Below are 22,962 nucleotides of genomic sequence, written 5' to 3'. Positions count from 1 at the left end.
TGAAGTGGAGCTCAGGACCCACAAGACCATGACCTGAGCAGAAACCAAGAGTTGGATGCTCAACCAAACAAGCCACACAGGGACTCAAACTCAGTTTTTATGTTGGCTCTTTTTTTCCACCCATTTGATTTTATGGGTCAAACCTTGGGACCAAGTTGGGTGCTCTGTCACAGGTCCTGGTCTCAAAACCCTGGGAAAAAGACATCAGCATGTATGGGGAGTTTCCATGTGAAAGCTTGGCTTGCTTTTCTTTGCTGCAGGTATATTTTATTTGATGGTGATGTGGATGCTCTGTGGGTGGAAAACATGAATTCTGTGATGGATGACAACAAGCTATTGACCTTGGCCAATGGTGAGCGCATTCGGCTTCAAGCACACTGTGCTCTGCTCTTTGAGGCAAGTTGTAATGAAAACTAATTTTTAATATGTTTTTCTTTTAGTTAAAAGTCTAGTTGTTCATTAAATTGGTAATAAATATAGGTGACTAAAGAAAACCCACACAGTGCAGAAGAGTTTTTATGATGAGTACAACTCTGTACTCTCCCTACTCCTCTTATCCCTCTTTATTGAACCCCAGAGGTAACTAGTTTTACTTTCATCTGGTCATTATCCTAGTGTCTGTAAATAACACACTTCACATGCTCTTCCTTCCTTTATCAAGTTAATAGAGTATCTGTGCTATGACTGCTATGAAAATGAGAGTTCATCTCTCATACCACTAGCTCACTCCCCTCCTCGGAGTACTACATCGCTAAATCTATTGAATCAGTAAACAGTATTTGCATTATTATGAATATGGAAATATTTAGTGTAGTGCCATCTAGTGTACTGTTACTCTGATCTCTCTTTTAGAGCCTTTTTTTTTTTTGGCATGGAGTTTGTAGTTGCCTTCTTTTTTCTCCTGCACTATTTGCCTTTAACTTCTCATGTTTTTTTCAAACTTTGTATCCTATCTTTTGAACCTGTTTCATAGCAGTGGCCCTGAGACTTGCTTTCACTTTGGCTTACTGTCAATGCTGTTTTTAACTTGGCCTGTAAAATTTGCCGATGCCTGAGTATTTGTGCATATTGTTCTTATTGGTTGACTGAACTGTGTCTTTTCATAGAGATGTGTGTTAATATTGCTGGTTTAGATGCATGCATATTAAATTTTATACTACCCAATCTCATCTATGTTTTTAAAAAATGAAGAAAAAAGAGTGAGAGGAGAACACTCCAAAACAATGTCTGTTTCTTGGTGTTGGGATTTTGGGTAACTTATTTTCTTCTCTATAATTTTCTATTTTTGTCAGGTAGTCTAAAGTGTATTAATTTTCACATTAATTGATAGTAAAAGAAAACTTAAAAAGGCGCTACATCAGAATATATAATCTTCCCAAGATAAACTTCAGTGTTCAATTAGAAGCCTCATGAAAGCTATGTTAATCTTGGTATGACTGGGTTTTACACAGCTGAAAAAACTTTGCACAAAGCAAAGGCTTTTAAATATGCAGTCCGGTTGTTTATAGCTGCAGACGTGACCGATTTTCTTTATTTCTCCAGGTTGGAGATTTGCAGTATGCCTCTCCTGCAACTGTGTCTCGATGTGGAATGGTTTATGTGGATCCTAAAAACTTGAAATATCAACCATTCTGGAAAAAATGGGTTAATGAAACACAAAACAAGGTGGAAATTCTTTCTAAAATGAACTTAAAAGTTTTTAGGACCATTGACTAGTAGGATAAACATAATTCAGAGGGATGTTGGTTGTGAAAGCCATGACCTTGACCTTGATCTTAAGCACTTAATGTTATCAATAAATTGGATAAAAACATGGAAGATACACTTAGGAGATTTCCAGATAATTCCATAGCTAGTGGGATAGGTAATGATTTTGATAGTCTAGATCAGGGGTTGACAATTTTTTTTCTGTAAAGGGGTAGAGAGTAAATATTTTAAGGTCTGTGGGCCATATGGTTTCTTTTCCAGCTACTCGACTATGCCATTGTGGCATGAAAGCAGCCACCATATGTGAATGGGCATATCTATGTACCAATAAAACTTTATTTACAGAAAGAGGTGGCAGGCCAGATTTGGCTTGTGGGTTATAGTTGGAAGTCCTGGTCCAGCGAGGCCCACCTATTGAGAGACTTATCTCTAGAAGGGCCCAGCTTTTGCTTACTTGGATGAATGCAGTGTGTGAAGGACCTAGCTTGTCAGGTAATAAAGTTCTGATAGTTTTAGTTTTAGTTCACTTCAAATCCTGTCATGTGTCACGTGGCTGCTAAAATGTATATTATTGTAAAAAAAAGCCTTCGTTAAATAGTGCAGAGTGGGCACCTGGGGGGCTCAGTTGGTTAAGCGTCTGTCTTGGTCTCAGGTCATGATCCTGAGGTCCTGGGATCAAGGCCCACATTGTGCTACCTGTGCCACAGGGAGTCTGTCTTTACCTCTGTCCCTCCTCCTGCTTGTGTTCTTGCTTTATCTCTCTCTCTCAAATAAAATCTTAAAAAAAAAAATTCAGGGTGCCTGGGTGGCTCAGTTGGTTAAGCAACTGCCTTCGGCTCAGGCCCTGGGATTGAGTCCCGCATTGGGCTCTCTGCTCCACGGGGAGTCTGCTTCTCCTTGACCTGTCTCCTTTCATGCTCTTTCTCTCTCTCTCAAATAAATAAATAAAATCTTTGGGGAAAAAAATAAAAGGTTCAGAGACAGGTGCGACAGTCATGTGAAGGTTGTGAGGCCCACACACATGTGACCTTTTGACCACACCCAGGACACTTACCATATTTTCAAAGTGACACAGGGCATATCACTAGGACGGCCATTAGGCTGATGGTGGATTGGAAGCCCGGGCATAATTATCCCAGAGAAGAGAAGACCAGGGAGAACATGATGGGACCATGGGAGGTACTGTTGTAAGGGAGAGAGGGCTGTCTAAGGGCCCATGCAGTCTCTGGCCATCCTTCATGCCTTGGGTGGCATGAAGATTGGGTGAGGGGCTTCCACTGCTCCACACTCTTTGCAAGATGACTGTGGCCATGTAACTTGAACTTGAAGATAATCAGCCCCATTTCTGTCCAATGGGATCTGCTATCCTCCCTCCCTCCCCGTGGTGGGCTAGCCTCTACAGCAGTTGATTTCATTGCACTGTAGAGGACGGACCCCTCTACAGATATAAGGTGCGATTACTGGGGTTCACTCACCTGCCAAATTGATCGTTCATCAGAAGACCTTTCCCCCGCCTCTTTTGCCAAGATAAGCATTCCACTAGCTTCCATTTAAATAAAGGAACCCTTGAAGATGCATTGGAATTCTACTCTTTTCCAGGTAGAGCTTGGTCATTTAGAGAGTCTCTTTGAGAAGTACGTGCCCTATCTCATCAATGTGATAATGGAAGGGGTAGTTGATGGAAGACAGGGAGAGAAGCTGAAGACAATAATCCCTCAGACAGACCTCAATATGGTAAGAAACCGTCTCTGTTAGCAAGGAGGGATTCTTCCTTAAAGGTGAACCCAGAGTCCAAGGAGGGAGAGATGCCAGAGGGGCGAACTCTCACGTTGCCGGTTGCTGACAAGGAAGACACGGCACTTCCTTCTGGGACCCTGTGCAGAACAAGATGCCAGGGTCCACCTGGTTGAACCAATATGGTGGGTCATACGTTCCCATCACTCTGGAACCTGGGGTCTCAGGATTAAGGACCAGAACTGACCCTGGGGTAGGGGAGTGGAGTATATGGGCTGATCCTGGATTTTCCTGTGCACTAGGTAACACAGTTAGCCAGGATGCTGGACGCCTTACTCGAAGGAGAGATAGAGGACCCCGACCTCCTGGAGTGCTACTTCTTAGAGGCTCTGTACTGTTCTCTGGGCGCGTCTCTGCTTGAGGATGGAAGGATTAAATTCGATGAATGTGTCAAACGCCTTGCTTCTTTGCCTTCTGTCGATAAGGAAGGGGAATGGGCCAATCCCGGGGAACTGCCAAGTAAGAACCAAGTGCAACCTGTTTTCCTGCTCAGAAGGCTTTTGGGGAGGTTTTCAGAGGAAGTGACCTCGCTTTTCCACATGTTGGCCTGTGTGGATTTTGCAGCTCGTTTGCTTCTGTAGACCTGTGATGGTCAGAGCCCCTGGGGTATCCTCTAACGTTTGATGCGTGAACTGCCATAGCCAGAGCCCTAGTGGCTTTTCTTGTTGAGTTTGAATGACCATGCCCACCCCCCCCACCATGAGGTTAGGCACTTGCTTCCTTTCCTCTGTTTAAATTTTAAAACTTTCACACTTTGCAGGACGTTGAGTTTCTTCTCCTTTTACTTACCGATTTTTTTTTTTTAAACTCACCTCTCTAAATCTACACAACTTAACTCAGTTGCTGTCTTCCTGAGTATTTGCACAGAAGGAGATCAAGTGCGGATCTGTGGGTGATTCTTAGGAGACCATCATATTAAGGGTTTAAGTTTGTGTGTGGAAGAAAACGTGCATGCTCCAAGAACTGTTATCTGGTGAAAACATGCCTTTCTCAAGAACTATACATAACACTAGGGCCCATCTTTGTCTGTTTCTTCATGATACTGGAATATGACTTGGCCCGTAGACATCTTCCCAAGTCATCATCTATCCTCATCACCTGGGGTGTTCTTTTGAAAACGTAAAGTGAAATGGCCTTGGGTCTTTTTCATGGGGAGCTCTGAGCAGATCAGAGATGTTTTTCAAGTCCTGCGCTCTGGCGGGGCGGCAGTGTGCTGGTACTTTCTCAGCTCGGCAAGCCTCCTATGGGTGAGCGGTTCCCAACTGTGCACACCATGCTGGCTTTATGTGGCTGTGGTCAGCAACCCCCTCACTCAGGGCCCCTAGTGGGCTCTTATTTTGGAACTTAAGTGGTTTCACTTCCAGAAGCCTTCTGCACCCCACCCCGGCAACGGGCTCCCTGACCTCCCACTAGCTGCTAATATCGGCCTCCGTGACTTGGGCCATACCTGCTGGTCCGAGCCTTGTGGGGACTGCCACCCGCCTCTCTTCTGGTCCCCTCTGTAGCCCAGCCCTGTGCTCCCTGCTTTCTTCTTCCCTTCCTTCGCTGTTGGCCTATCACTCACCCTCTCTTGGCCCAAACCCTGGTCCCCTTGCCTTTCTTAAATCCCTGTGAGGAGCCCCGAGCCTGTCTTCTGTCCCTCTCCAGGGCTGAGTCACACTGAGAAAACCACGACTTCAGATGGCTGCCTTGTAGATGGAGCATCAACCTTGAACTCTCCCATCCTCAGTGGCAGTGTCCCTGTCTTCTCCCCAGACCTTCACCTGACCTCCTTCCCTTGCTCTGCTAAAGATCATTTTTCTTGCTTCCGCGGGAAAAACAGAAGGCATCATATAGGGTTTTCCTGCCCCCAGACTTGTTCTGGCCTGCTCCCCGTCTCCCTGCTTGGGGAGGAGGCAGCCCTGGCCACAGAGGATGCCCTGTTCTTTGGGGCCTGCCCACCCGCCGCTCAGGGGCCCCCTTCCTTGCTGGGATCCTCTCGCACTGCCTTTCCCATCTCTCCCCTGCTGACTCCATCCTGCTCTCAGGTGACACCTTCCTAATCCTGTCTCCTTCTAGAGATGTCCCGCCTCTTTACTCTGAAGGCCATGTGTCCTTGAAAGGTTGGACCACCACCTAGCCCCGTAGCTGGCAGGTGCCTCCAGCAAGCTCGTCCCCGTCTTTTCCACCAGAGCCCATGCGCCTTCTTGACCTCACTGTCCTGACCTTGCCCCAGTGTTGGGGGGCTGCAGACCACACCCCGCTCTCTTGAAATGTTCTCCCCCTGCCTTGCTGGCCACTTCTGCCCCGTGTCCTTCCTCCGCCCCTTCCTCACATAGGGGTTCAGTCCTCTAGCCTCCTTTTGGGCTTCATGTCCTTGAGGAGCCCTGGCCATGGGCCCACAGCTTCTGACTGCCAGTCTCCTTCCCTTCTGCTCCTTCTCCTGGATCCCTAGCTTGGTTCTACTGAAATCTATCTGTCTGTCTGTCTGTCTGTCTATCGTCATCATCATCCTCTATCAATCACCTGTCTGTCTGCCTTGCACACTGGTGACCTGGACACACTGTCTCCCCCAACCTGTCGTTTCTGTCATGCCCCGACCCCCGCCACGTCTCATGAGCTGCTCCTGTCACCTCTGCCCCGGGCCAGGCAGCAGCCTCGTGAACAGATCTCCCCATCTCTCCTGACCTCTTCCAGATCTGTTTTCCTCTACAGCCGTGCTGGTCATTGCACATGCAGATCTGACTACGTCTCCTCTTGGAGGTTAATGTCAGTGGCTCCCCACTACCTACAGGATGGAGAACCAGCGCCCGAAATGGTCAGCCGGGCTCTTCACGCAACAGCCCTGCGGCCCTTGTAGCTGGACCTAGTGTGGCCCCTCGGTGCACTATGCACTCCCTCCTTTCTGTTCCTACAGCCGCCCGCCACGCTCCCTTCTCCCTGTGACAGAGCCTCCTGGAGGTCCCCAGGGCTCTCAGCTCAGGACTGCCCACTTTTCGGGTCTCAGATTGGATGGCATTTCCTTTGGGAAAGCTTCCTCCCAGGGCTGACTGCAACGGTTGGCATTGCTGGGGCCTGCGGGGGGAGGGGTAGTCTGTCTGGGACGAGGTGCATGAGGGAGCTTTCCCTAGAGCCAAGTTTGCAGAGCACCCCTGTGATTGGTGTTCAGGCACAAAGGGGTGTGTGCTTCTCAGACCTCTCCCCTGCCCCACCGTGGTTAGATGCCCTTACGGGGTTCCCTGTGGCACCCGAGCTGGCCTGTAGCAGAACGTAGCACCACCCGCCTCCCTGGCCCACTAACACCTCTCTGCTTAGGGACCAGACCTGTCCGCCTCTCCCTCGTGTTTCTGGAGAAGGGACACAGCGCCTCTGTCCAGTGGACGGGAGCGTTCGTTGGGCATCCTCGGCTAAGTTGCCGTCTAGGGAACAAGGAGCATTAGTTCATCTCAAGCATGTGCCGGAGCTGGTTTCGTAGTCCCAGGTCCGGGACCGAAGTGAAATCAGGCCATTGTTTACTGCAGGTCACCTCCCAACCTTGTATGACTTTCACTTTGATGCCACGCAGAAGAAATGGATTCCGTGGAGCCAATTAGTTCCTGACTATGTTCACAGCCCGGAGAGGAGATTCATCGACATCCTGGGTAAGCGACAAGCAGACCCTGTTCTTGGTCTAACAGCATCAGTTCCCGTTCCGTGAGGCAGTGGAACGGATCTGGTGGCCTCCGTGGCCTTCCCGAGGCCCACCCGGTGTGCAGGTTCCGAGAAGCCGTGAAGAACGCGCCACGGGCTGGGCCAAGCAGGGGGTGGTTTCCGTTCCATTTCCGTGCTGCTGGCCCCGAGCACCCGCAGACGACCGTGACTCTCAGCTGTCCCTGGGCAGGCGGGCTGGCGGGAGGACGGGCAGCTCTGGGCCGGCCGGCTGGCCACGGGAAGGAGTGGAGGACGAGAAAAGGAGAAACGAACAAGGCAGCGTCGTGGGGAAGGTGCTGTCCCGCGGGGCTGCGTACTCTGGACGTTTCTGTCTCTGGCTGTGTTTTGAACGCGGCCCTCTGGCTGTTTAGATACCAGTGGCCGAGAGAGTGAGACGTACCCATTTCCTCAGGAAGCAGGCAGACCCGTGTAGGACTGAGCTGGACCCGATTTCGTGGTTTCATTCTCTTTTTGGAGGAAGTCGTTGGTCAGGAAGCCAGACTCTGCAGAGAGAGGACTGACCAAAGCCACAGAGAAACTGAGTTTTTTTTTTTTTTTTTAAAGATTTTATTTATTTGACAGATCACAAGCAGGCAGAGAGGCAGGCAGAGAGAGAGAGGAGGAAGCAGGCTCCCCGCTGAGCAGAGAGCCCAACGCAGGGCTCGATCCCAGGACCCTGAGATCATGACCCGAACCGAAGGCAGAGGCTTAACCCACTGAGTCACCCAGGCGCCCTGAAACCGAGTTTTTAATAGCCTGACTATAAAGCAGAACTGGATTTTTTTTTTCCAAAGATTTTATTTATTTATTTGACAGAGAGAAAGAGAGATCACAAGTAGGCAGAGAGGCAGGCAGAGAGAGAGAGGGAAGCAGACTCCCCGTTCAGCAGAGAGCCCGATGTGGGGCTCGACCCCAGGACCCCAAGACCATGACCCGAGCCGAAGGCAGAGGCTTAACCCACTGAGCCACCCAGGTGCCCCAGAACTGGATATTTTTTAAAATGGGGGGCACCTCATGGGTGGGTGTCCAGCCCACCAAACCAGACCCTTAAAGCAGGTGGATTTCATGGTATGTGACTTAGATCTCCATCAAGCTATTAAAAGTAACGGTTGGGGTAAGGAGATCATACCCACCCGTGCGTTTTCAAGATCATGTCTTGGGTTTTCACTGATGATTCTTATGGGAGGTTTGGGATTCCGGGGAGCTCCGCGTTGCTGCCTGCTTACCCCCCGCATTTCCAGGGTGCTCCCATGCCTCATGTGTTCCTTAGTTCACACAGTGGATACAACGCGCACTACGTGGACCCTGGAGCAGATGGTCAAGATCAAGCAGCCTGTTCTTTTGGTCGGTGAATCCGGCACCTCCAAGACAGCCACAACCCAGAACTTCCTCAAAAATCTGAACGAAGAGATCAATGTAAGTCACTGTTTGTACTCGCTCGTGACCTACAGCTGTGTGACAGACCACACTGGCGCGAGCCTTATACTCGCATCTCACCATTTCTGCGGGTCGGGAATCTGGGAGGGGCCCCGCGGGGTGGCTCGGGCTCCAGCTTTCTGCTGAGATCACTGGCCAGCAGTTGGCCGGGGCTGTAAGTCATCTGAAGGCCTGATGGGGGCTGGAGGACCCTCTTCCAAGACGACAGGCCTTGGTTTCCCCACCACGTGGACCTCTCCACGGGCTTCTGGGTGATCTCTGGACGTGGTCACTGGCTTCTGCCAGAGCCGGTGTCTGAGCCGGACAGCAAACCAGATGCTGTACTGCCTTTGATGACCTAGGAAATCACCTACCTTCACGTCTGCTCCCTTCTGTGGGTCCCGCGGAGACCCCCATGAATCACCTGGTAGAGTGTGGGGGGCCTTACCCAGGTGAACACCAGGAGGAGAGGATGAGCGGGGTCATGTAGAGGGTAGCCGTCACATTGCTCAGCACCGTTTGTGGGTTTGGCCTTCCTCCAGCCCCGTGTTCAACATGGGAAGGTCTGACATGTGTCGGACACTGAGCTGGCTGGTTGTCACAGGGGCAGACCATGGCCAGCTTGCAGTCCGCTCTTTAGGGACTCATGGTCTGTGTGGGAGGCAGACTCGAGAATGGACCCATGACCCAGGACAGTGCAGAACACGCCAGGGCACCAGACATTAGGAAGGGGGGGCATCCGTTCTCTTTTCTGTATTCAGAATTGCCCTACGTGGGCCTCTGGCTCATCATTTCCACTGTCCTGGCTTTAGACCTTAGGGTTTTAATAGCTGAGGAAAGGCTCTGTCTCCTCCAAGAAGCTGCCTGTGAGTTTCAGGATACTCCGTTCATGTGCACTTGCCCCACATCCATTCACAGACTCAGTGCTAGGTTTTTGTTCATATCTGCTCATCATTTCAGTTTCCAATTCCTTTCTTGACCTTCTGGAACCTCCAAGGGGAGCAAAGTCTCCCGTAACTTTCCTCCCTGTCCCTCTTACTTTGGCTTGTTCCTGGGAAACCAGGAGCCTCCCTGGGCTTGTGCGATGGGTGTCATGGGAGCCGTGTGGGCCGGACTGGGCCAGCCTGCCTGTGAGCACTCGAGCCCACTCACCCACTGGGGCACAAAAACTGGGTTTATTTAGCTCTAAGGATGTCATTGTGGAGTCACAGATGAGAGGTTTCCAGCCAGAGGGATCTACCTGCTTGGGGCATCAGACCAACGATGGTGACATTAACACCCCCCCGCCATGACGCCCTTTCCCTGCAACACAGTAGCCGAAGCTTCTCGGCCCAACAGGCACATCTGAGCACACTTGTTACATCGAGAGGCACGTTCACCTTTGACATGTTCATCTCCTGTGCACCTGCGCCTGTAGGCTTTTTGGAGGGCAGTGTGTCTGCAGCAGTGGTGCTTAAAGGGTGGTTCCTCGGGCAGGAGTATTGCCTGAAAACTTGCCTACACTGTCTTAGACCTATGGGATTGGGAACTGAGGATGGGGGCCTTGGAGGTGCATGGCACAAAGCCGTCCAGGTGTCTTGGGGGCATGATTAGGTCCGAGAACCGCTGACCAATGAACTCTCACTCACCGCTCTAGGAAGCACAGTGAGAGGTCCTGGGCACTTCCTGTGCGTGAGGCTGTGCTGTCCACACAGGGACCTAGGAGTCTCCCTCCCCTTTCTTTCAGGTGTTAGTGCCAAAGATGCTCTCCCGGACCTTTTCACTTAGGTGCAGCAGACGCAATAGTCACTTATGGTTGACATCCATCCATCCATCCATCTACATATCCATCCACATATCCATCCACACATCCATTCATCCGTCCGTCTATTCCTTCCATCCCTCCATCCATCCACATATCTCTCCACACATCCATCCATCCATCCACACCAAACATCCATCCAATCCATCCATCCATCCATTCCTTATCCCTCCACATATCTGTCCACACATCCATCCATCCATCCATCCATCCATCCATCCATCCGTTTCATCCATCCGTTTCATCCATCCATCCATCCATCCATCCATTCACACATCTGTCCATCTATCCTTCCACCCCATACATCCATTCATCTAACCTTGTCCTATCGCAAACACCTTTGTGGATTTCGTCTCCTGTGATTAAATCGCCCTATGAAGTAGTCCAAGCAGATGTTGTTAAACTCATCTTACAGATGAGAGAAACGAGGCTCTAAAAGGTTAAGCCTCTTTTTGGAGGTCTCCTAGCCAGAACTGGGCAGAACTAAGACCCCCCACCCCACACCCTGTCCCCATTGTGCCCAAGTCCCACATGCAGCAACTCACTATCACCTGCCAAAGGGAAAGAATGGAGGACAGACAGACACACGTTGGGTTATAAAAAAGTTCAGATACCAGTGGATTTGCAAAATTGATGGTAGCTCACGGTCCAGCTTTTCCCGCTGGTACAGTGAAGAAACGACCACTTCTGGAATGATCCTTCTCTGTTGCAGATTGTGTTAATGGTCAGCTTCTCTTCCCGCACCACATCGATGGATATCCAGAGAAATTTGGAAGCAAATGTGGAAAAACGAACCAAAGACACGTATGGCCCACCCATGGGAAAACGACTCCTGGTGTTCATGGATGATATGAATATGCCAAAGGTAGCATTAGGTTGGGGAGCAGGAAGCAGTGACCAAGACTGTGTGCTTAAGTTTGTGTTGTTGTGTACGGGTATGGAGTCTATGAGTGTGAGAACACATGTCTTCGTTCTACAGCTCCCCTGCAGGGTGCTGGTTCTGGGGAGACAGCTTAGGAGACAATGTTGCTGGAATGTTCTTCTTACCCAGAGGGACTTGTCCCTACTGAGGCCTTCTTTGCTTTCTTAAAGGAGTAAAGCAGGCAGCAGGCAGCCTCAAAACTCTTTACAGCATATGTTTGAGTAAGTGATTTCCCAATGAGCTTAGATGATAATATTGTTTTCAGTCTCATATACTTGGGAAGCATAGGGCAGTCACTTCCCAAGGACTCCTCTGGATTTACCAAGGAAGGGAAACATTGGCATGCATGAGGAGTGTGTTTCTGGGGCCAGAGCCTGAGAGGTGTGAAGTTTTCTTAGTACTGAAATTTAGTTTATGTAATTCCTGCAGAACCATGTTTTTTCCTCTGAAAATCCATCTTCCACATAGGCTATGTGCAGAGCCAGGATCCATCCATCCATCCATCCATCCATCCACACACACACACTTACGTATCCATTTGTGCATCTGTTCTTCTATCCATGCACACACCCACACACCCTCACACCCTACCTTTTTATCCATCCACCCATCCATCCATCTATCCATCCATTCCTTCCATCCCTCCATCCATCCACATATCTGTCCACACATCCATCCATCCATCCATCTATCCATCCATTCCTTCCATCCCTCCATCTATCTCTCCATTCATCCATCCATCTACCCATCTGTTCCTTCCAACCCTCCATCCATCCATCCGTCAATCTGTCCATCTGTTCCTTCCTTCCTTCCTTCCATCCATCCATCCACACATCTGTCCACACATCCATTCATCCATCCATCCATCCATCTGTTCCTTCCATCCCACCATCCATCCATCTGTTCCTTCCATCCCACCATCCATCCAACCATCCACCCATCTCTCCTTCCATTCATCTTCTATCCACACACCCATCCATCTGTGCATCTGTTCATCCATCTGTGCACGCACCCACACCCCCTTTTATCCATCCATGCATCCATCCAACTAACATTTTCTTGAGTACCTCTTACGGGTCCAGTGCTGTGCAGTGATGAACAAAACATAAGCAGTCCCTGCTCTCATGGAGCTTATGAGAGATTTTTAAAAAATTACAAATTAGATGGCCAGCAAAGGCATCCCTGATTTCTGCTTCATGATACTACCATTATCTCTTTTCTTTAAAAACTCAATCAAGGTGGATGAATATGGCACACAGCAGCCAATTGCCTTGCTGAAACTGCTGTTGGAAAGAGGCTACTTATATGACCGTGGGAAGGAGCTGAACTGTAAAAGCATTCGGGACCTTGGCTTTATCGCTGCGATGGGAGAAGCTGGAGGAGGCCGCAATGAAGTTGATCCGAGATTTATTTCGCTGTTCAGTGTCTTCAATGTACCATTTCCTTCAGAGGAGTCTTTGCATTTAATTTATTCCTCCATTCTAAAAGGGCATACTTCGGTAACTTGCTTTTTAATTTGACATCTACACCTGAGTGCCTTGTGTTGAGGAGAAGTGTACGCACGGTCGACTTAGGCATTAGGCACAGGGCCCAAGGGCCTTTTTTGGGGGGGGAAATGCATGAAATGTTTTGACTTATTTCAAAACCAGAAGAAAAAAAATGAATATAGTCTAGCCTGGATTATATTCATCTTTATACCAGTGCATTCATAAAAGATAAAGTCATGTATTTTTGTGGAGGAAGAGGCCCTGAAGGCAAGAGTGTCTTGGGTCCACAGAAGTCATAATGAGGGCCTGAGTTACATGTTCCAAATGGAGTTGCAGCAGGGACTCAACTAGGGGACCAGGCCCTGGAGTCAGACCCCTTTCTGCTCCCTGGCAAGTTCCTTGAGTTCTCCTAGACCTGGTTCTCATCTGGAACAGGGATGATGATGGTATCCATCTCACTGGGTTTCCGGGAGAGTATAAGGAAAAAATGCATATGAAATGTGTGGCACAATGTCTAACACATACTCATTAGACACTAGTTACTGCTCTCATGATGATGATTTAACTTGGCTACCTCCCCCTGCAAAATGGAACCCATTCATTTAAATGACAACCTTCTGGTCCTGGTATTCCATCCTATAGTGAAGTTTGTGCACACAGAATCTTCAGGGGGCAGGAAAGGTAAGGCGTGGAATGGTGAGGTATGATCAGTAGGAACTGTGGACCCCTGGCATGTTCATGTCCTACCTTAAGCTATTCTGAGTTCTACGCTAGTCAAATCAAATGCAAACCGAGTGCTGGTTTGGGTTTTGGTTTCACATCATGTCAACTTCTCAGTGAATGTGAAAATCTAGGGGGGAAGAAAGCAAATCAGATGATAAGTTTCTTTGACCTTTTAATTTTCTTTCTTATCTTCTCTCTCTCTCTCTTTTTTAGAGAGAGCCTGAGAGAAGAATGAGTTGGGGTGCGAGGGCCAGACGGGGGAGAGAGAGAATCTTAAGCATGCTCCACGCTCAGTGCAGAGCCTGATGTAGGGCTCGATTTCACGACCCTGAGATCATTACCTGAGCCATGGATCAAGAGTCAGACGCTCAACCAACAGGGCCACACAGTCACCCTTATTCATCTCCTCTTATAAAATTATGTAAAATTCACATGGTGCAAGATTAGTTATTTTCATCATTTTGGAGGACACAGTTTACTGGTGTTGAGTACGTTCACAATGTTGTACAACCATCACCACTTCCTAATTCCAGAATATTTTCGTCACCCCCAAAGCAGTCACGCCATCCCATCCTTCAGCCCCCGGCAGTCGCTAATCTGCATTCTGTGCTCTGTGGATTTCCCACTTCTAGACATTTCATATAGATGGAATCATACGCTATGTGGTCTTCGGTGACTGGCTTCTTCCATTAGCCTCACATTTTCAAGGTTCATCCGTGTGGTGACCTGTGTGTTGGTACTTTCCTCCTTGATATGGCCAGATAATATGCCGCTGTGTGGATAGACCATGTGGCTTGTCCAGTCATCCATTGATAGACTCTTGGTGGGCCTTTTCATTTTTCAGGTGTTCCATGAAAGCATCAGGGCTGTGAGCGACAAGCTGACTTTCTGCACATTGGCGCTTTCCAAAGCCATTGTCCAGGACCTGCCTCCCACCCCATCCAAGTTCCATTACATCTTTAATCTTCGGGATCTCTCAAGAGTTTTTAATGGTCTTGTCCTCACAAATCCAGAGCGGTGAGTTTCTTTTGTCTTACTAGCATGTGGCCCATTGGTATGATGATGCTTTTTCTTACTCTTTTAAGACAGAGGACTTGTCCATGAACTTGATGAATCAATGTACGACTTATTCACCCAATGTATTTTTGGTTATGTTAAATGGAGAGTTAAATATGTGGTTAGGGCCTGATGACTTCCAAGCCCTTGACCTGAAGACAGGTAGAACCAAGAAAGGCAGAGGAGTGGACCATGAACAGGTGGATTTAGTCCCTTGGTGGGATTGCTCTACCGATCATTTGTTCCTTGTTCTAAAGTTGCATTTTGCTCAGGAATGAATTGTTGGCGGTTGCTGATTGGTTCCATCATGTGTGTCTTTGGGAGAAGTAAGCACAGAGGATAAAAAGGGTTTAAGTCTGAGTATAGAAATTTTCTTGTTAAGGCTAGACTTATGTGTTTATGTTAAGGTATACTTTTTGCGTATTTGCAAGCATAGTCCTAATTTTGTGGATTCCCATTGAGTCCACAAAATTTAGAAAAGTGAGTTGAGGGCTTTCCATGAGCCCACACTTATTCTCAGTACCCTTGAAGGGTTTGGAATGATAGTTCAGGAGAAGACAGCTCCAGGTATATAGGGAGAAGTGAGGGCTCTTTGTTGGAAACCAGAGAAAGTTCCAGAACTGGGGCCAATGGAGCTAGTTCTTAAAAAAAAAAAAAAAGAAGCTGCCAGTGGCCTTGATGCTGATTTTAAATTCATGCATTCCAGTAAGTAGGAGCATGTCAGGTACCCGTTTTATGTCACTTGTCATTTACAGCTAATGTTCTTTTTCTTCCCAACTGGAGGATAAATTGTAGATGGTGATTTTATGGTCTTTACACTTAATTTGTTCACTTCCATTAGATTTCATTAATGGAAGACCAGGGAGAAAAAGGACTATAGAAATGTCCTTTTCTGCGGCCCACGTATCCCTCTGAAAATAGTAGCATTTAATGCCTTTCTCTTTCTAGACGACTTCGTGACTGACTTTGCCCCTCCTGTCATGTAGGTTCCAGACGGTGACCCAGATGGTGAGAGTCTGGAGAAACGAGTGTCTGAGGGTCTTCCACGATCGGTTAATCAACGAAACAGACAAACAGCTGGTCAGTACCTCAAAATACACCAGCTAATTCAAAACCCTAACCACAAAATTCTTCTCTGGGTGAAATAAACAGTGTAGGAATCTTCCTCTCCTGCCAGGTATTTTTCTCCAATGGGAGAAAATTACAGTAACAACAAAAGTTGGCGGATAAGGGAGGGTAGATTATTACATAGCTTAGAGCGGCTGGAAGAAATAATTACTTCGGATAATCTGAGCCTATGTTCTTTTTCTGACAATGTTTTAGCACATCTCTGTTGTTGAGTTTGGGTTCTTAAGTGGTCTTCTGTCCAAAGGTACAAGACCACATAAGAGACTTGGTTACGGAACATTTTAACGATGATCTGGAGGTGGTGATGCGGGATCCCATCCTGTTTGGAGACTTCCGGACAGCCTTGCAGGAAGGGGAGACACGCATTTATGAAGACATCCAGGATTACGAGGCGGCCAAGGCTTTGTTTCAGGTGCGGGTGGGGCTGACCTCCATAGGCTTGCATCTCCTGGGGGGTACTTCTCGGGGGAGCCCAGCGCTGCACAGGAGCTCGGGAGGCAGCACTGGGAAGAACACCCATGCCTCTGTCTCAAGGTTCAGAATGCAGGCTTGTGTCCAGTCTGGTGATTATCACGTCTAGGGGTGCATGGGATGACCTGAGGAATTGTGCTAAATGCATGGGCCCTGGGCTCGCCCCTCTGAGAGTTTCCTTGCCTCAAGCCCGTGAAAGGTCCCAGGGTTCCCATGCACAGCCAGGTTTGGGAACCACTCAGCTGGCTCTCTCATAGTCATTTTCATTTTAACTCATGCCTTGAGCCCTGTAACCAGCTTTGGCTCACTGCCGGCCGATCGCAGAGCAGCAGATCAAAGCCTTCACTGTCCACACTGGATTTAGTCCCCGAAACCCAAATGATTTAATTATTTCAACCACTATAGATTATTGAAAAGAAAATCAACCCTCTGTTCCTCATTCCTCCTGGACCAAAGGAAATAGGTCTGTCTCTTAAAATCCAGTGATCCTTTAAAAAAAAAAAAATTTTTTTTTTTTTTTAAATTCAGGAAATTCTCGAGGAGTATAATGAAAGCAACACCAAAATGAACTTGGTTCTCTTTGATGATGCCTTGGAGCACCTGACCCGTGTGCATCGTATCATCCGAATGGACCGCGGCCATGCCCTGCTGGTGGGGGTCGGCGGCTCCGGGAAGCAGTCTCTCTCCAGGCTGGCCGCCTTCACAGCCGGCTGCGAGGTGAGCCCGCCTGCCCTCCCAGAGAGAAGTCTGTCGAACCGATTTCTAGGCATTGGTAGTTCACGCAAATATGGGAATGATCTGTAAGAGATCATAAGATGGTGTTCTCATAGAGTGTAGAACAGGTTTTTGTTTTTCCTTGTTATTATTTTAAAGATTTTTTTTTATTTGACAGACAGAGATCACAAGTAGGCAGAGAGGGAGGCAGAGAGAGGGGAGGAAGCAGGCTTCCTGCTGAGCAGAGAGCCCGATGCGGGGACTCGATCCTAGGACCCTGAGATCATGACCTGAGCCGACGGCAGAGGCTTAACCCACTGAGCCACCGAGGTGCACGCCCCCCCTTGTTATTATTTTAACCGAATGTCCGAAGACTCTAACTTCTGTGTGATCTGTGGAGGGCAGACTTTGTCAGATCAAACTGGAAAGTCAGACCTGGCCAGTCTTGGGGTCTGTGACGTGTACCTGTATGGAGGACGGCTTGGCCCCAAACCTCCGTGGACCTAGCTTTTGGGTCAGCCACGTTCTAGCTGGCTGCTCTATCTGCACGACCAGCCCACACAGTTCTAGGCCGTTCTTAGAATCTCTTTAAAACAAACAAGCTCAAAGCAACAGCTTTATGGAGATCTAATTCCCTGGCCATACTATTCTCCAGGTACAACTCAGGGCTTGTCGGTATATTCACGGACCCGCACACCCGTCACCGGAGTCTATTTGAAGACATTTTTGTCACCCCAAAAAAGACACCCTGTGCCCCTTAGCTCTCCTTCCCTCACCCAGCCCTAAAAACACACTCATCTACTTTTTCTGTCTCTATCGACTTCCCCGTCCCAAGCTCTCCTATGAATAGGATCCCAGAGGATGTGGTCTTTTGTGACCGCTTCTCTCACTCCACATAACGTTTTCAGGCTCCCTCCATGTACCAGTCCTTTATTCCTCATTATGGCTGAACCCATGCGCTGGGGTCTGGGTGGACCATGGTCTGTTTATCCGTCCATCCGTCGGCGGCCATGTGGGCTTTTTCCACCTTCCGGCCGCTGTGAACCGAGCTGCTGTGAACGTTCACATACGAGTCACCATGTCAACACGTGTTTTTGTGTCTCTTGGGTGGACACCTAGTGCTGGGATTGCCGGGCCATATGCAAATTCCATGTTTGGCCGTTGGAGAAGCTGCCAGATTATTTTCCAAAGCGACTGTACCGTTCTCCAGCCCCACCAGCAGCAGCGTTTGGGGGTTCCTGTTTCCCCACGCCATTCTTGGAATCTTCTAGTGAGCTCTGGCCCTGCCCGCCAGCCCTTCACCCGCGGGGGCCTCTCCCAGGGGCGATGAGTACCAGCAGGGAGGCTGAATCTTGAAGACCTACCTCACACAATACACTTGCTTATTTTTGATTTCGTTGCTTTGTGCTTTAGTGTCATATCCAAAAATTCATTGCCAAGACCACGCATGACAATGCAGTTTTGTTTTGTTTTTTTTTTTTAAGCAAATCTTTAATCTGGGTGGTGAGGACAGTGGCATTACATCATTCATCCTTGTTCCTTTAAATGCCTTAATTAGCAACCAGTAGCGGCCACAACAAGTTTATCCTGATTCATGCTACTGGTAATGTCCCATTTCTCCCCGTTCTTGCCAACACTGGGTGTTGTCATTTTGATAACTTGCCAATATTGGTGAAAAATAGTGTAAGTTTACACAAGTACTTCTTTCTTCCGTTCATAGTGCAGTTTGAATTTCTTTTTATATGCTCATTGGACATTGGTCTTTTCTTCCTTTTGAGTTGCCTTTTTAGGCACTCACTGATTTGTGAGAACTCTGTGCAGAAGAGAAAATTAGGGTTCGTTCAATGAGTCTAGCTTGCAGTATTTCGCAAATGTTCACCTTTTGTGTAAAGTATTTCTAGAAAAGAATTTTCTAGAAAGTCTGTCTAGAAATTTGGTCGATTTACCAAATTTAGAATCTAGATCTAGAATTTTCTCTAGAAATTCTAGACAATTAGAATCGATCTAGGATTTTCTAGAAATTCTTTTCTAGAAATTTGGTTGATTTACCTTTAAGATCAGATAAAACGTGTGATCAAGGGGTACCTGGGTGGCTCAGTCGGGTGAGGGTCTGTCTCTCGGTTTCAGCCCAGGTGGTGGTCTCTGGGCTGTGGGATCGAGCCCTGTAGGCTCTGTGCTCAGTGGGAAGTCAGCTTGGGATTCTCTCTCTCTGTCCCTCTGCCCCCCCTCCGATTGCTCTTTTTCTCTCTCTCTCTCAAATAAATCTTTTTAAAAAATGTGGCCGAAATATAATTGCTTTATAATTGTACATTTTTCTAGACCAGTTGATTTTTTTTTTTTTTTTTTCTATTGACGGGTCTGGGTAAATCAGACACGACTTTCTTCTGAGGTCGCAGTTGGGCATCTTGGCCTTGAGGGATGGCAGAGAGGGACACCTGAGGTCCGGGGAGGAAGAGGAAGGCGAACCGGGCTGTTGTGGTGCCCTAGAAAGTGGAGGGGAGGTTGGGGGCTGGGATCCCAGTAAGCCGCTCATGCCACATGGCGTTAGGAACCTTGGCGGAGAAGCTGCATTCGGGGAGGATGGGTGGGGTCATCGGATGGAACCGGAGACCAAATATTTGGCTGGATGTCATCCATGTCCCCTTGAGCATGTGTGTGTGAACATGAAGGTCTGTGTGACCACGTGCGTGTGTGTGTGTGTGTGTGTGTAAGGGCCCTGAGTGCTGTGCAAGGCCACGTGATTGGAACAGAGGCCGTGCGAGCCCCTGTGCGCAGGTGTGAGTTGGGGTTGAGGGGAGGCCGGCGACTGGGGACGTTCGAGGGACTGGAGGTCTTCTGAGCTGTTTCGGAGCTGGTGGTCAGTTGCTCGCGGTTCCACGTGCAGGCCCCCAGGACCGAGGGAAGTGAATGGAGGGGAGATGACGGAGACTTGTGCCCTCGTTTACACTGATGTCGATCTCATGTGTAGTAAGATTTTTACATTTAAGAATTTAAAATGGCTTCTTCCTTAGTTTCCCTGCACATCTTCCCATGATCTCTCTCATTTTTACTGAAATCCCAATGGGGACTGTGCCTACGTGTTATGGGTGTGTGTGTGTGTGTGTGTGTGTGCGTGTGCGTGCGCGCGCGCGCGCGTTCGTGTTCGTGTTCTGTTTTTCCTTTTTCTTCATGGCTTGGCCCGTCCATTGCTCTCCATTTCCCATCCCCATTCCTGGCTGTGCCCCCTGCCCTCTTACTCAAATGATTCGTTTAACGACCGAAGGTGTCCTTTTTTCTGCCACACTCATGTGATCCTGTCATCCCATCTGCACAGGCCTGTGTCCCCAGCACACACTGTCACCCCCACTCGTGTGTGCACTCACAGCACACATCTGTCACCGCTCGTTTGACGCAAATGGCTGTCCCAGCGTCCTTCGACCCGCATTTCCCACTCAGCAGTGTTTGTGAAAATGGCCCGGGTTGTCTGGTTTCGCTGTCACTTGTGCGGCTGACACAGCTGCACAGCCTGCCCCCGCCCAGCCCAGTTGGCCAGTGACCCCAGCGCCGGCCGGCAGTCTCACCGCTGCCGTGCTCTGTGTCAGCAGGTGTTTGAGATCCTTCTGAGCCGAGGCTACTCGGAGAACAACTTCCGGGAAGACCTGAAGAACCTTTATCTCAAACTCGGGATAGAGAACAAGACGATGATCTTCCTGTTCACGGACGCCCACGTGGTCGAGGAGAGCTTCCTGGAGCTCATCAACAACATGCTGACGTCAGGTGCCGGGGGGGCTGCTCCTGCATGGGGCGTGCCCTGCATGGGGACGAGAGCAGGTGGAGGGGCCACTCGGCATAGGCCTGGCGGGTCACTTAGAGGAGGCTGGGGTTCACTCTTGGGGTGACAGTGTGGTCTAGGCTCATGTTTTCATGGGTGCTTCTGGCTGCCCCGTGAGGTCTAGGCAAGAGGGAGGTAAGAACAGGAGAGGGTGACAGGTGACCTGGGTCTGGGATTGTGCCATTTGGGGGCTGTGGAGTGTGTTACACATTGGAGGAATCCAAACAGGACGTCAGAGCATGTATTAGTGTGCTAGGACTGCTGTAAGGAAGTATGACAGGACGGGTGGTTGAAAACCACGGACACTTGGGGCGCCTGGTGGGCTCAGTCGGTGGAAAGCGACTCTTGATCCCAGGGTTGTGAGTTCGAGCCCCACGCTGGGGGTCGAGATCCCTTCAAAAAAAATCTAAAACCACTACCATTTATTGTCTTGCAGTCTGGACGTCCCACACCACGGTGTGGGAAGGGGTGGTTCCTTCTGGGACTCTGGGGGAGACTGTCCCAGGCCTCTCTCCAGCTTCTGCTGGTCTCTCTGATTCCCTGCCTCGTGGCTGCCTCACCCGGGTTGTGCCTACATGCTCTCCTGGGGTCAACATGTCTGTCACTACGTCCACATTTCCCCTTTTTATAACAAGGGCATCAGTTGTCCTGGCTTAAGACCTATCTCAGTGACCTTATTTTAACTGGATGACTTCCTAAAAGACCCTGTTTCTGAGTGAGGTCGCATTCTGAGGTCCTGAGGACTTCAACGTCTCTTCCTGGGGGCAACACAATTCATTAGCAGATGGGCTGTTGGATTGTAGGGGTCTGGCTTTCAGAATAGGGGTCCGGGGTGGAGATGTCGATTTTAGCATCACTGGCGTGTGGTTCCCCAAGCCTTGGGAATGGATGGAACCATCTGGGGATGGGGGGGTAGTGCAAGAAATCAGGTGAGCCCAGCGCTAGGTGCAGGGAGAAGCGGGGGAGTGAGCCAGAGGCTGAGATGGTAGGAGGAGAACCAGGGGCGAGTTCCTCCATCTTTTACAGAACACACGGCCACGATGTAATTACAGAAGGTCACAAAGCACCATCAGCAGGGGAAGGGGCGCATGGGGGGGGACGTCCGGGGAGCCAGGCACAGGCTTCCAGAACCCTCTTGTAGGGCAGTCTCACAGGACACGCTAGCTTCCCCCTCATCTGACTGTGACACCCCATGGGCAGTATGTTCTCCCAGGGAAGCCCCTTAGAGACTCAGCACCCAGGGGCTTCACTGAGGGCTGGTCACATAGACACGTGCTGCCTGGCCCCAACCAGAGTTCCAGATTTCCAGGGGGGAGGCAGGTGGGGTCAGCACAGACCACACTTATGTAGGTGAGCCACTCGGATGGATGAACGGCAGGAGGACCCCTCCCAAAGTCCAGGTTCCCCAATGCTGGCTAGGGGCCAACCCTGCATGCAAGCCTTTGGAAGGAGCACAGCCCTGGGCCTGCTAGGTCGGCTTGGTTCCGTAGGGAACCCATCAGATATTTAACCAGAAGGCATGCTACTAATTTGGAATGGTGTAGCTATAGTAAGACAACATCCCAGCTAGTGAGACTCTGGCTGCTTTCTTATCGTTCGTGGGCTCCCTCTGCACCTTCCCAGTTTACTTCGTTATTCCAGAATTCTCATTAGGCCTGAACCTCGGGGTGTGTCGACTCCTGGCCTCTCCCCCATCAGGCTTTCTCTGAAACCTGTCCCTTCCCTTGCATCCCCTTTACCCTCCGTCAGAGCCAGACCCTCATCATTTCTTTTTTTTTTTTTTAAGATTTTATTTATTTGACAGAGAGAGATCACAAGCAGGCAGAGAGGCAGGCAGAGAGAGAGGAGGAAGCAGGCTCCCCGCTGAGCAGAGAGCCCGATGCGGGGCTCAATCCCAGGACCCTGAGATCATGACCTGAGCCGAAGGCAGCGGCTTAACCCACTGAGCCACCCAGGCGCCCCGAGGCCCTCATCATTTCTGACCTTGACTCTTCACACGCATCTCTCTGTTCCTCTCCCTGCTTCCTACAACCTGGCTGTCCGTACATGTCACCTCTGTCCCACGCTTTCGGTGTTCTGGGTCTCCACGGGCGGACTTCTGTTTCTGCAGCCCGAGTTCCCCTCCCCTCCTTACAGGCTGTCCTGCCCCTGCTTCTAGCCCACGCTCTTCCTCCTGCCTGCCACACTCTCCCTGGCCCCCTCTAGCAGCCTGCTGGTTCACCCTGGGTGGACGAGACTCACTTTCTCAGGTGTTGCGGCTGGA

The 22,962-nt window shown here is 49.5% G+C and overlaps 1 protein-coding gene across 4 annotated transcripts in view; it reads left to right on the top strand.

The window, feature by feature from the left end:
• DNAH10 (dynein axonemal heavy chain 10) overlaps positions 1–22,962 on the top strand; it is a 134,711-nt gene that overhangs the window by 77,922 nt on the left and 33,827 nt on the right. For all 4 annotated transcript variants that reach the window (XM_047697233.1, XM_047697234.1, XM_047697235.1 and 1 more), the window contains 13 exons: positions 261–396; positions 1,543–1,665; positions 3,307–3,441; positions 3,744–3,960; positions 7,002–7,121; positions 8,441–8,586; positions 11,100–11,252; positions 12,548–12,808; positions 14,364–14,536; positions 15,562–15,655; positions 15,948–16,115; positions 16,703–16,891; positions 20,473–20,644. In XM_047697233.1, the coding sequence (XP_047553189.1) occupies positions 261–396; positions 1,543–1,665; positions 3,307–3,441; positions 3,744–3,960; positions 7,002–7,121; positions 8,441–8,586; positions 11,100–11,252; positions 12,548–12,808; positions 14,364–14,536; positions 15,562–15,655; positions 15,948–16,115; positions 16,703–16,891; positions 20,473–20,644 (2,087 nt within the window). The remainder of the gene's footprint in view (positions 1–260; positions 397–1,542; positions 1,666–3,306; positions 3,442–3,743; positions 3,961–7,001; positions 7,122–8,440; positions 8,587–11,099; positions 11,253–12,547; positions 12,809–14,363; positions 14,537–15,561; positions 15,656–15,947; positions 16,116–16,702; positions 16,892–20,472; positions 20,645–22,962) is intronic.

This window comes from Lutra lutra, chromosome 12 (genome assembly GCF_902655055.1).
Source record: "Lutra lutra chromosome 12, mLutLut1.2, whole genome shotgun sequence".
Taxonomy (NCBI): Eukaryota; Metazoa; Chordata; class Mammalia; order Carnivora; family Mustelidae; genus Lutra; species Lutra lutra.
Note: the sequence above shows the minus strand (reverse complement) of the source record. Positions and strands in the feature narration are given on the sequence as shown.